The 14,012-nt window shown below is 46.0% G+C and overlaps 1 protein-coding gene across 2 annotated transcripts in view; it reads right to left on the bottom strand.

Moving 5' to 3' along the window:
• Window positions 1–587: 587 nt before the first annotated feature.
• Window positions 588–14,012, bottom strand: part of LOC139268253 (apoptosis-inducing factor 3) — a 160,382-nt gene continuing 146,957 nt past the window's right edge. The window contains exons 18-21 of one of the 2 annotated variants that reach the window (XM_070886303.1): window positions 12,358–12,433; window positions 9,118–9,156; window positions 5,017–5,121; window positions 588–1,345 (exon numbers count right to left, since the gene is read on the bottom strand). In XM_070886303.1, the coding sequence (XP_070742404.1) occupies window positions 1,306–1,345; window positions 5,017–5,121; window positions 9,118–9,156; window positions 12,358–12,433 (260 nt within the window). In that variant the 3' untranslated portion in view covers window positions 588–1,305. Of the gene's footprint in view, window positions 1,346–5,016; window positions 5,122–8,946; window positions 9,157–12,357; window positions 12,434–14,012 lie in introns of those variants that run through there. The other variant, XM_070886301.1, reaches the window with a different exon arrangement.

Below are 14,012 nucleotides of genomic sequence, written 5' to 3'. Positions count from 1 at the left end.
GGCAGAGAATCGTGACAATCCGTTCCAATAATTTCAACTACCCTCCCTGTCTCTGGATAAGCAGAAAGGTGGATACAGAGACCAAGTGCATCACTAGAGTTGGGCTTTTCACACCCAACTTAGGCCTAGCCTCCCATTTAATTTAGGTGTTGGCTGTGGCTCAGTTGGTAGGACTATTGCATCAAGAGTCCCAAAGGGCATGGGTTCAAGCCCCACTCCAGAGACCTGCACACATAATCCAAGCAGTACTCTGCTGCAGTACTGAGGGAGTTGCTGCACTGTCAGAGGACCCATGTTAAACTGAGGCCTTGCCTGCCCTCAACCAACAGATGACCTGGTCATTATCGCATTGCAGTTTGAGGAACCTTGCTGTATGCAAGTTGTCCTGCATCACAACAGTAACTCCACGTCATTGGCTGTGAAGTGCGTTGCGATGTCAAGAAAGGTGTAAATTAGTTCTTCATTTTTAACAGAATTCCAACTGTTCACGGTAATTGCGTGGACTGTAAATCATTACCAAATCATCTGTGCCTTGGCCAATCCTTTTTATTGTATCAGATGCTGAAACATGCAAATCGGGACCCCCACAGGTGCAGTCAAAGTGACATAACAGTCTTCTGAAAGAACCACAGGGATTTTTTCTTTTGAAAGTACATTTTCTCATTATTGCTTAACATGTTTAATAGAAGCCACATCAGCCTTTTTAGATGATCAATGTGTGAGAGTCTTGTCTGCGCCGTTCTGTGACCACCCCTCCCTCAATACAGTGGGCCATAGTTCCAACAGCAAGTCCCATTGACGATAACATGAGGTGCAGTGCGATGCCCGGAGTCAGCTGTTCCTGTCGGTGCGCTGGCAGGGGTGAAACATGCAGCGAGGGCGGCATCCAGGATCAGGTGGCGTGTGTTGGTCAGAGCACAGGTTAGCAGGCCCGGCCCTCCTTCACTTTGGTTGGCACATTTGCGGTAACGAATTGCTTCGCTTTTCTCCGACCGAAAGGTATATATTTTTTTGGCGTCCTTGCGCGCAGTGAGACGAGGAGCTGCGAGGTGGACCCTCCGCTTGCTGGGGGCGTTCCTGCCGTTTGAAATGGGAGCCAAGGCTTGCCTTCGGCGGGCAGGGCAGTGGCTGCCGAGGGGATTGTCCGCATTGTACTAAAGTGCACAGCCTCCCCGCTCCGCCCCTCCTGCAGCATGACCTGCTGCCGGTCACCTTGTGCCTCGGAAAGGACCGCCCGGCTGGGCCGCTGAGGTCTGCTCCGAACCGCGGCTTTGCCCATGGCCCAGGGCCCACCTGCAGCCTCCGCTATGTACCTTTGCCAAAGAGCCAGGACATGTCGCCCGTCCTGAAAGACAAAAGAAACCCCCCCACCCACGGGTCATTGTGTGTCTTGCCCCGGTGTTGTCATCCAGTCTTAAAACCTTAACCGCAGCTAACGCGTGGGATACTCTGCAGCTCACCGGGGTTCAGGAAGGAATATTGATATGGCTGAGGTCCTAGGAATGGCTGGTGTTATCCAAGGCTCACTTGGTAGCACTCTCAACCTCTGTATCAGAAGTTTGTGGGCTCAAGCCCAAGTCCAGAGACTTCAGCACATAATCTTGGCTGACACTCCAGTGCAGTGCTGACGGAATGCTGTACTTTCAGAGATGTCATCTTTCAGATGAGACGTTAAAGCCAGGTCCCATCTCCCTTCTCAGTTGGACGTAAAAGATCCCACTGCCACTATGCGAAGAAATGCAGGGGAGCTCTCCCCGGTGCCCAGACCAATAATTATCCCTTAACCAACATCACTAAAACAGATTATCTGGTCAGCATTACATTGCTGTTTGTGGGGTCTTGCTGAGCGCAAATTGGCTGCCGTGTTTCCGACATTAAGATCAGTGACTACACGTCAAAAAGGTCATTCATTGGCGGTAAAGTGTTTTGGGAGGAGCTGAGGTCATGAAAGTGCAAGTCTTTCATTTTTCTTTTATAAATGAACAGAATTTTCTTCTGGTTCCCTTGTGCTGCACTGTGGCTGAGAGAGGGTGGTTTAGGTAGTAATCTGCTCTCTGGCCCTCACCGATTCTGTTCTGAGCCTGTCACTAGCAGGCACGTGACCCTGGTTCATAGAGAGGTCAGAACCTCCCTGCAACACAATAAAAGCCATGCAAACTGTGTGGGGCGAATCGGTCCCCCTCTCACTCCCTGATAGTGTGTCTCAGTGAAAGGTTCCTGGACCTGAACACACTGCGCATGTGCTGAATCTGGGCACAAGGGCTGGAGTTGATTTCGGTGTTCTGCACGTGTCACACTGGCTGTCGAGTCACACATCATCTATTCATCATAAACTGAGTCTAATTTAATCCAAAAGCTTTTTTGGGAGCGCAACGAAGGTTCACCAGACTGATTCCTCGGATGGGGGGATTGTCCTAGGAGGAGAGATTGAGTAGACTAGGCCGATATTCTCTAGAGTTTAGAAGAATGAGAGGTGATCTCATTGAAACACAAAATTCTTACTGGACTTGACAGGGTAGAGGCAGGGAAGATGTTTCCCCTGGCTGGGGAGTCTAGAACTAGGGGTCACAGTCTCAGAATAAGGGGTCGGCCATTTAGGACTGAGATGAGGAGAAACTTTTTCACTCGGAGGGTGTTGAATCTTTGGAATTCTTTACCCCAGAGGGCTGTACTGGCTCAGTCCTTGAGTATATTCAAGACAGATCAATAGAATTTTGGATATTAAGGGAATCAAGGGATATGGGGATAATGCAGGAAAGTGGAGTTGAGGTAGAAGATCAGCCATGATCTCATTGAATGGCGGAGCAGGCTCGAGGGGCCGAATGGCCTACTCCTGCTCCTAATTCTTATGTTCTTTTTGCCTTAAATTTCCTTTTTTCTTCAGTGATGATTTTACACCTGTTTTGTGTCTAGGTCTCAGGCCAGAGCAACGGCTGATGGGTTATCCACTCCCCTTTTATAGGACAAGAGGGCCCTGGGGCCTGGTTTAGGAAAGAACGATTTAAATAATTGTAATAAGGCAAATTATTCTGAAGTGCTGCGAGGGCTTGTTGTTCAGCTGGTGTCGGGGTCATTCACTCGAATGCTGCCCTTCTCCTGGCTGAAGGCACTGAACTTTACTTTGAGGCCTTGGTGGGTTTTGTTGCTGCGGCAACAGTTTAAACTGGCCAAGTTCTGATATTTCAGCGTGAGCCCTTCAATGCTGAAGGAACAACGTCTGCTAGAAATCAGACGACAAACAAAAACAACCCACGAAAAACCAGACATTATAAAAATGTTCTTCAAAATGAACTGGCTGCTCAAAAGATGAACTGTCTAGCCAAAAAACACAGGCTGTTGACACCCTTGCAGATGTCCGGTTATTACTTGAAAGGGAAACAATTGTTAAAGATTATGTACACATAAAATCTTTACGAACATACAAAAATCACAGGCAAGAAAACACCAGCTGATCCATCAAGCCTGCCCCATACTTATAATGGCTGGAGCATCATGACTGGACACTTCCCTACCCTCCAGCAGCCATATAATCTCCTGGGTGATACAAAAAACTAGAAAAAAAAAACAGGGCCAATGAGGGGGGAAAAATCTGGAACATTCCTCTCTGACCCCCTCAGGCGATCAATACTAGTTTAGGAGACCACATCGACCATACTTATGTTAACGGGTAAATGGCTGAAATTGAAGAATAAAACTCCCAACTACCTACCGGCCATGATGTACAAACATCCTTGAGATCGAGAGCACAAGGGGAAAAGAGAGAGACACTTTGAGGTGAGCATTGTGAGACCTCTTATTACAACTGCTAAACCCGTTAACTTGTCCTGGGTGCACACTCTGCAATGTAAGGTCACTGGATGTGGCTAATGCCACATCACTGATTCATTCTGCACAATTGCAGTAAAACATCATCTGCTGCCTTTCTGGGACAGGTGTGGCAGTGGAAGTGACTGGACAACGTCTTCAGTACTTAGTGGGTTTTGGTGCAGCGATCTTCCACAATGACCATCTTTACAATACCCCGTAGGGGACAACTCAGAATAATCTTGATGCTTAGGAAGCATCTCCAAATTGGGAGTTCAGAGGGAAGGTATACTCTCCATGAATACTATTATATAAAAACAAAGACTGTTTTCTCATTTGGGAATGAGTAAGGTGAGCATTTTGGTGCCTGTTGGCTATTTCCTCCTTCCTATCATAGGCGGACAAGCATTTGACCATACAAAATTGTTAAGACTAGAAAAGACCAGCTGGTCCATCCAGCCTATCCCATATGGTCATGATGCCTCATGCATCACAATTCAGATACTCCCTAGGCACCAGGAGCCATGTAACCTCCTGGGAGAGGCAGGGGAAAAAGATTGAAAACCCAAGGCTAATTAGGGGCGGGGGGAAATCAGGAAATGTCCTCTCCAACCTTCCTAGTTGATCTGCATGGTGCAGAGGTGATTTACTTCTCACAGTAAGGAGAGTGACACTGGAAAATCCCTCAGACCAGGCCATCTGCTTTCTCTCTCTTGGCCAGCTTTGCATCTTTAGAGATGGAAGTGGGAAAAAGGGAATTCCACAAAGTAAAATTGGTATCTGTTTGACATGTGCGTCACAAATCAGATTGCAAAATGTTGCCAAGTCCAAATTCAGATGGGAGACATTCTGAGTACAGGGCTTAGAAGTGGAGGTAATCAGCCCTTAATGTGATTTCCCACAGGCAGCCATACTCCAGCGCTAACCCACTACAGCAGTGTGGAGGATGCTCAGAATAAAGAATAATTGAAATGTTTTGGCTCTGCACATTTTAACAAGCCGACAAAAAAAAACCCAGAAACTTGGCCTGTTTTAAACTGTTGGGCAGCCTGGCCCACAATCAGCTGGTTCAAAATGGGATAAGTGGGCACCCTACTTAAACTGTGCAGGCCTCCCAACATTACTGGAGTGCCCTGCTCATACCACAATCTGCAGTGCAGGCATTTCCCTATACACACCACACACACCCAGCTACCCAGTAATGTCACTCACTCGACATCCCTCTTCTTGATTGTCCTTCCGGATGCCATGACCTCTGCTACTTTGGACACAATGGGATCATAGTTCATGCTCGACACAGCAATTACCTCATCGCTCCTGGAGAACATGAACACGAGATTAAGATGTTGTTCTTTTGTTAATAAACATGTTACTTTGTGGGATGTTAGGGAGCATTAGTTATACCGAAAGATCAAAGGTATGGCTAAAAAAGAGAAACCAAGAATCACCAGCAGTTATCTATGCAGTTAGCTCCACCTACATCGACTTATTTTAAAAGGAGAGAAAAGATCAAAGCAGCAGAGTTGGTGGGCCCTCATTGTGAAATTCATCCAGCTGAAAGTGAACTCAGTTTGTCGTTTGTCCCTGAGGGAAATTGTTAAATTGAGGATTCTGAAGCCAGAAGTCTGGTGCAACACCAGTGTCTGATCAGGAAGGTTGTGCCCCTCGCTGACCTCAGTATGCTATGCAAGCATACATCTAGCGACACCTAGAGGCAGATATCACTACTGCACTGATTTTGATTTTGATCGTGACCGGTTGAGGCACTTTGGTGCTTTTTGTGGTCAGTTGGATGCACAGCCAGATCCAAGAGCGCTGAGGGCTAATCATTCGGCAAAGAACTGGAGCGAGTCCTTGCACATCTGGGCTCACTGCCACCAGAAACCTCAAGCTCCCACAGTTTGTAGAAGTTTGCAGTTTTAGAATTTCAGTTCCCAGAGGCACAGGGAGGCACACAAGGCATCGCTGCGGGATTATTTTTGCCAGAAGCTGAAGCAGAGTAAATCTCGTAGTATTGCAGGTGTGATGGGCAATCGGAATAATAATAGTTGTTACTGTGCGTCACCTGCTGGTACAGCTGGGGCAGTATCCCTGAGCAGTCCAGACTGGGACTGGGATAGAGAGAAGTTCTACCCTGAGATATGGCAAGGGGCCGTTCGAGCTTAAACCCAACGCTGCACTCCCTTAACTGTATGTTCCTGTTCTTGTGGAGATAACGTCACCAAGTTGGCAAAAAAAAATGGCTAGAGGAGAAAAAATATAACAGCTGCCCTTTTGTGTGCGTATACCTTGGAGGAACATCACATTTATGTACTTTGGAGGAATATGTGTTGTGGAATGAATGTATGTGCGTATGTATGGAGGAATCGTGGGTATGTAAGTACATGTGCAAATTGTGTGACACAATTTTTACCTGTGTCACTTGAGGTATGCCGATTCTACACAATCAATGCTAATGGTTAATTTATCGTTTCATTTTCTGTACTTAAATTTAAAAAGGGAAAACGTAGCAAGACCCAGACCACATTAGTTTAGTAAGGAGGTTAGAAGGAATCTAAATAAACAGCAAAACGACTTTACAAGATACAAGTAAAGATATGAGGATAGCTAATTAGGCCATTAAAAAAAGAGAAAAATAACGACAGATTGCAAGAGAAACTTAGAAAAAAAACAACCATGTTAATAGTAGAAGGAAGGTAAAAGAAGAAGTGGGCCCATGAAAGGATAAATTAGGTAAACCCAGCTGATAGATTATGACAGATATAGTTAATGGATTCTTCACATCAGTTTACACAAAGGAAGTTTGTAATATTCACCTTCACCGCCTACATGTAAACTGATGGAATGATTGCCCCCCATTATAGAACCCATTCTGAAATCAATAGAAATTAGTTTGAGCTTCAAAGACTGAGATCGATAGATTTTAGTTAGGTAAGGGTATCAAGGGATATGGAGCAAAGGCGGAGTTGAGGTACAGACCATCCAAGATCTAATTGAATGGTGGGGCAGGCTCAAGGGGCTGAATGGCCACCTCCTGTTCCTAATGCTGCTATATTCCTATAACAGGCGCAGGTCCACATCGCCAGTTTTACACATGGCAGGAGACTTCAATGGAAAGTAAAATTGGTTGGGATGCAAAGTGGGAGGCCAATCTGATCTCATTGTTTCCCGCTGCACGTGTTAGGTTAAAATGACCCTCTATGATTCTATATTCTGACATGGACCCCCTCCAGGTGGGCTTGGGAGGTCTTTTCGCACTCTGGACTTTATGTTCTTCTGAGTGTGTTGCATCCACATGCTGGCATGTGTTGTGCTGAGGATACAGGGGACTACCAGACCTCGAAATAAAGTGTGAGCTGTGGACCCATTGACTCCACAGTACCAACTATTATGAAGCAGCATATCTTTTATACTGTGCTGCAGTGATCAGGGCAATCAAGGTTTTGGAGGTCAGTTCAATTTTCATTGCTGGTTTTATAATTCCAATAAAAAGCTGTTTAACCTCTTCACTGCCAGTGTACTTGGCCACCCACGGGCAGCTGGGTGGGGGAGTGAGTGATTCACTAAATTTAGTTTCAGTGGAGTAATGTGTATTGCAAGCCAGGAGATCATGGCATAGATACACAAATACTCCAATATCTATACATCTACACCCATGCCTCTATACCCATGCCCCTATACCTCCATACATATACACTGGTTCCCCTATATTTCGGTATGTTTATGCATCTATGCTATTCACCTCAACTACTCATTGTGGTACCGAGCTCCACATTCTAACCACTCTCTGAGTAAAGAAGTTCCTCCTGAATTCTTTACTGGATTGATTAGTGGCTATCTTATATTTGTGGCCTCTAGTGTTGGTCTCCCCCACAAGTGGAAACATCCTCACTGTGTCTATCCTATCGAACCCCTTCATCATTTTAAAGACCTCTATCACGTAACAACTCAGCCTTCTCTTTTCTAGAGAAAAGAGCCCCAGCCTGTTCAGTCTTTCCCGAAGTTATAACCTCTCAGTTCTGGCATCATCCTTGTAAATCTTTTCTGCATCTTCTCCAGTGCCTCTATATCCTTTTTGTAACATGGAGACCAGGACTGTTCACAGCACTGTGTGTGGTACATTTAGACCTGCACTCCTATAGTGTTACAAGTCTACTTCCATGCTCCTACAACTCTATTGGACCAATTTTCCTGATTCTTCCTCCCATGAACACCCATTCCCCAGAGGAAAAGGTTAGGAAAAGGGGAGCAGAGATGTTTCCTTCAGGCCTCTTGCTCCCTTTATCCTGCCCTGGGATTTCCAGAGCTTCACCTGAAGGCTCAGTATAAATGATATGGGGGAGTCCTTCCCAGCTTTGTCACCTCAACCTCCTCGAAATGTGAGACCAGCCTCGCCAGGACACTGGCAGTGTGGCTGGGCTGGGCCGCCCCTCGCACTGGAGCAACTTCTATTCCCAGATCCTGCCTTCCCATAAATCTACATTTACATCCAAAAATGTTCCGCTTCCTGTGCCTGAAGCTATTGCATCACCTGGGTACAGCAGATATGGGAATCTGGGGCAGGGAGGAGTGCATGATCCCTAATTTAAATTGTCAGAAACTCAGCCGTGGCTCAGGGAGTAGCACTCTTGTCTCGCAGTCAGAAGGTTGTGGGTTCAAGTCCCACTCCAGAGGTTGGCACTCCCAATGCAGTGCTATGGGAGTGCTGCACTGTCGGAGGTGCCGTCTTTCGGATGAGACTTTAAACCAATTTGAAGAAGAGCAGGGTAGTTTTCTCCAATGTCCTGGCCAATATTTATCCTTCAACCAACATCACTAAAAACAGATTATCTGGTCGTTATCACATTGCTGTTTGTGGGAGTTTGGCTGCGTGCAATTTGGCTGCTGCATTTCCCTACACAGTCCCAACAATGACTGCACTTCAAAAGTACTTCAGTGACAGTGAAACGCTTTTGGGACATACTGAAGTCGTGAAAGGCACTATATAAATGCAACATCTTCCTTTCCAACTGGTCCTGATCTAACAAATAATAATATTGTGATTGGAGTAACACACATGGGGTCATCAGCTTTCCCCCTGATAGTTGACACTCATCTGGTGTTTGAACTCAACTGAAGAGGAGATTTCTTATCTATTGGCATTGGAAGAGACTAAACCGATTGAGTGGCCAGCAGTGGGTAGGGAAGAGGTTAAACTGGGCTGCGCGTGTGTCAGTAAGATTGGCTGTCAGCACCATGATTGGGAGAGAGACAGAGAGAAACTGTTGTAGGGATGGTTTGCACCATCCAGTGAGCCACACGCTCCGGTATTACCTCCAGGTCTGTATGCAGTTGTTCATTCCAGTGGATTTCCTAAATTGTAAAATAATTTCAGTTTTAACACTGGACACACACACAAAAACACTATTTCATATAGAAAGGAACTTCTTAGTTTAAAAAGAGTCGATCGTGTCAGTGTCGAGTATTAGAGGGTTCCTCGCTGCCAGGGACGGTGGATGATAAAGGGCCTTTCACCGCAATCTATCTGGCAGAATTATCAAGGTCCAAATATTGCAATCACTACCCTGTTTTTTTCCTTCAGGGGACAGTGTCCAAAAAGTTTCTGCGCATCACATCCACAATTCCCTCGGAATTTCCTGTTCAAACATGCGCCAAAAGTGGATAGGGTTTCCATACTTGACCTGTCCCCAAAACAAGAAATCCACAAAGTAACTTCCTGTGCACTGTCCCCTTGTGCCCAACAACCACAGCACATGCTGAGTGTCTGAACCACATGGCAGATCTCTTCAGTTGGCAGCAGCAGAGCCCAGCAATACAGACAGCAGTAGTTAGACTTTCCTTTTGGCTGCAACATCTCTTTACAATAAATGTGAGGTGATTTACTATGTTAATGGCGCTATATTGTTATTGTTGATTGGTTCTCCTGAATGTTTATGTATTAATCTGTAACAGTAGGGAGCTTCCCTTGAGCCCAGAGTTAAAGGACTAGTTTGGTGGGGGAATGGGTATGGGTGAGTGGTGTATGGTGATGGGGGATGGGTATGTGATGTGGGGGGGTGGGAGTGTGGTGGTGGGGGTATGTGGGATGGAGGTGTGGTGTGTGGGGAATGGGTGGGGGGGGGGAATGGGTGTGTGGGGGTGGAGGGATGGGGGTGTGGTGTACGGTGGATGGGTGGGTGCGGAGATGATGGGTGGGTGGGGGGGATGGGTATGTGATGTGTGGGGGATGGTGGAGGGGGGGGTGAGGGGTGGGGGGGGGGAGCAGGACCAGCAGGTCCTTGATGAGAAGGCAGATCAGTAGCCAGATGGGGAGGGCGGGGCTAATGTAGGAATTCTGTTGATCAGGGGAGAGAGTGGGTGAGCAGGTCAATTAAAAATGTTATAAAAATTTCAGGCATATGGTAAAGGAGGAAATGTAGCAGTGCTGATAGAAAGTTGGTTGTTGGGCAGGAAACAAAGAGTTTGGGTAAATGGGTGTTGCCTTGATTGGAAATAGGTTGGAAATGATCTACTCCAGCGATGAGTCCACTTGTCTGAGTATAAATGGATGATGTGGATTTGGCAGAATCTAGAAATTTTCTGATGACACAAAAGTGGTTGGGCAAAGAGCGAGGAGGGCCATATAGAACATCAGGAAGACATAGGCAGGTTAGCAGAATGGGAAGACAGGTATGTGGGAGCTGACATTTAATGTGGATAAGTCTGAGGTAATACACCATGGGAGGGAAGCAAGGAATGGGAGTGTACAATCAATAAGGGTAATGTATAATGGGCAGCTGATCAGATATCGCCCGTTACACTATCACCTAAAGTCAAAATAACCCCCAATAGGAAGATACTGAAGCATGTGATTGAGGTACGTCTGCTGGAACTTCTGAGGCTTCTTCTAACAAGGCTCTGTTTATTGGTATTGCCAATGGCAGAGAAAGGTGCAGAAAACAAAATGTATGAGGAAGCTTGTGATTATTACTTAATATATAATAATTATTAAAAATATAACATGGAACTCGCATGATCTCATTGGAACATATAGAATTCTGAGGGAGATTGACAGGGTAGATGCTGAGAGAATGTTTCCCCTGGCTGGAGAGTCTAGAACTATTGGGCATAATGTCAGGATAAGAGGTCACCCATTTAAGACTAAGATGAGGAGGAATTTCTTCACTCAGAGGGTTGTGAATCTTTGAAATTCTCCACCCCAAAAGGCTGTGGATGCTGAATCGTTCAGTATATTCAAGGCTGAGATAAATAGATATTTGGACTCTTGAGGAATCAAGGGATATGGAGATTGGGTGGGAAAGTGGAGCTGAGATCGAAGATCAGCTATGATCTTGTTGAATGACAGAGCAGGATTGAGGGGCCATTTGGCCTACTCCTGCATCTAATTCTTATGGAACCAAACTGTGTTTGGATGTTGTTATGTGCCCGTGTTTCCTACATCACTGAGGCCAAATGTCTATGGGGAAACATGGAGCGGAGAATCTAAGTTGATCAGCAGAGACCCCCCCCCCCCCAAACCGTCCGTCTCACCTATGTTCCACAGCACAATCATCAAAATATAATTATTTTGTGAAATGGAATTGTAATTAGTGAGACCACACATGGAGTAATGCGGATAGTTTTGGTCTCCTCATTTAAGGAGGTATATACTTGCATTGGAGGCAGTTCAGAGAAGGTTCACGAGGTTGACTCCTGAGATGAAGGGGTTGTCATATGAAGAAAGGTTGAGTAGGTTGGGCCTATGCTCATTGGAGTTTAGAAGAATGAGAGGTGATCTTATTGAAACATATAAGGTTTTGATGGGGCTTGACAGGCTAGATGCAGAGAGGATGTTAAATTTAAAACTAGGGGGCATAGTTTCAGAATAAGGGGTCGCCCATTTAAAACGGAAATGAGGAGGGATTTTGTCTCTTAAAAGGGTCGTGAATCTTTGGAATTCTGTACCCCAGTCAAGGGTTATGGGGAGCGGGCAGGGAAGTGGAGTTGAGGCCAAGATCAGATCAGCCATGATCTTATAGAATGGCAGAGCAGGCTTGAGGGGCCAGATGGCCTACTCCTGCTCCTATTTCTTATGTTCTTATGTTGAATATCACAGAGTAGTTTGAGGCACAAGACAGTTTCAGTGAGTATTAGTCCTAGGATCACACGTCATGAGTAAGTGGGCAGTTCCCCTGCACCCATTGCGCATGGCTAGAGCAGCTGTGCAAAAGCCTCTGATTACTTGCCTCTTTCTCCTTGGGCAGGGGTGGGGTGGGTGTATGTTGGCACCTAGACTCTCCCAGCTAATGCCATGTCTGTAATCAGGAATTCACCAGATGTGGAATCACAAGTGTGAAGCTGTGTCTTCCCCTGCCCCCCCGCCCCTCCGCTCTATTGCTGGTGGACCAACATGGCTGCACTACTTTGCCACCCACGTCATGTGACATCTCTTGTATCATCATATAGTCAGAATAGTCCAGTGCTGAAATCTCACTCAACATTTATAGAAACCATGACAACTCTCAGACGGAAGAACTCAACAGAAAATGTCCGGCAAATACGAGAAGCACCTACTTGGTGTAGAATGCCACAAACTTTCGCTCGTCCAGGTCCCCCTGGATGATGACATCATCGAACCCCTCCCCATGACCTGCAATAATCAATAAACAGTAATGACTGAAAGTTTTTATACATCAGCAGAGAAATGAAGAAATATGTCGATGACTGAATTTGTTCATCACGAGGCTTCAATCGTTGCAGAAACTGATGGACTTGGTCATAGCTCAGTGTTCTTGGTTTTCCTCCCAAAATGCATTACCTCATTCTTCGCCACATTGAATTGTATTGGCCACTTGTCTACCCATTCCATTAACCAGGCTGCATCCTCCTGAAATCCTTCCCCATCCTTATTGTTGAAAAGCCAAACCCTCTAATTTTTGTGTCATCTTCAAGTTTTGAGACTGTGCTTCTTATGCCCAAGTTTAAATCATCGATATCGACGGAGAACAAATGTGGATCCAGCACTGACCCCTGGGGTATACCACTTCAAGCACTCTAATCCAACCAATACTCATCGACCCTAATTCTTAGTTCTATATCTGTCAACCAACTTCCTAACAATGCTGCTACATTTCCTCTGAAAACATGGCCCCGATATTTAGCGAGCCGCATGGTTGGACTGGGGCTGGGGTTGGTTGGGTGGGTGGGAAAGCCTGCAGTAGAAGGACACAGCAGAGGAACAGGTAGGTCTAGTGGTGCGGGGAGGGAGAGATCGCAGAGGGGGTAAGAGCATGTTTGATGGGTGCCGAGATGCTGGTCGTGGGGTGGCGGTCACAGGTAGGCGAGATCGCAGAGAGATCTGAGATCATGGAGGTTGGGGTGCAGTCTGACAGATTGCAGGGGAGTTTACAAGTAAGCCTGTTGGGCCTGGAGGAAGCACTCCTGTTCCTCCTGGTCTATAAGCAGTGCTGTAAAGGCACTTACTTACCTCATGGATCCATCCCTCCTCGCCTCTTTTTACCTGCTGGCTTTCCTGAGGCCTGGGAAACCTGGCTGACACGAGTTAAAAATAGAAAGCTTGTAAAAATGGAAGCTTTCAATGACAGGTCCACATCCTGACATCTCATTGGTCACACATCTATCGTCCTACCTCTCTTAAAACTGGATTCAAGGCAGGTTGGGTTTGGGTTTGAATTGTTTTGAATTTTAATTCTGCTCCCTCTCTCCCCGCACTGCCCCCCTCCCCCCTCCCACCGACCCAAGCCCACCTATTTTTGGGTGTTTAAAATTACCCCCCATATGACTGAAATCTTATAATAGCCATCCTTTGAGACGCCTTATCAAAAACTTGAAAATCTAATGATGCCATATCTACTTCATTGCCTTTTATCTATCCACTCAGTCACTTCTTCAAAAAACCTTGCAAACATGATCAGCCTTTAACAATTCCACGATGAATGTTCTTGATAATCCAACACATCTTTACATGATCACCAACTTGATCTTGACTTGTGGATTCTAAGAGTCTTCCCACAGTGGATGTTACAATAAATAGTCTACAGTTTCCTGGTTTTTCCTAATTTGCTTTCTCGAACAGAGGTGTTACACTAGCCGCCCTCCAGACTGTGGAAAAATTTGCATATCGCAGGAGAATTGAAAAATTGTAGTCGGACCCTCTACCATCTTCTCAATGACTTCCTTCGGCAGCCTCGGCTACATGCCTGGGTGAC

Source organism: Pristiophorus japonicus, chromosome 8, assembly GCF_044704955.1.
Source record: "Pristiophorus japonicus isolate sPriJap1 chromosome 8, sPriJap1.hap1, whole genome shotgun sequence".
Lineage (NCBI taxonomy): Eukaryota > Metazoa > Chordata > Chondrichthyes > Pristiophoridae > Pristiophorus > Pristiophorus japonicus.
Note: the sequence above shows the minus strand (reverse complement) of the source record. Positions and strands in the feature narration are given on the sequence as shown.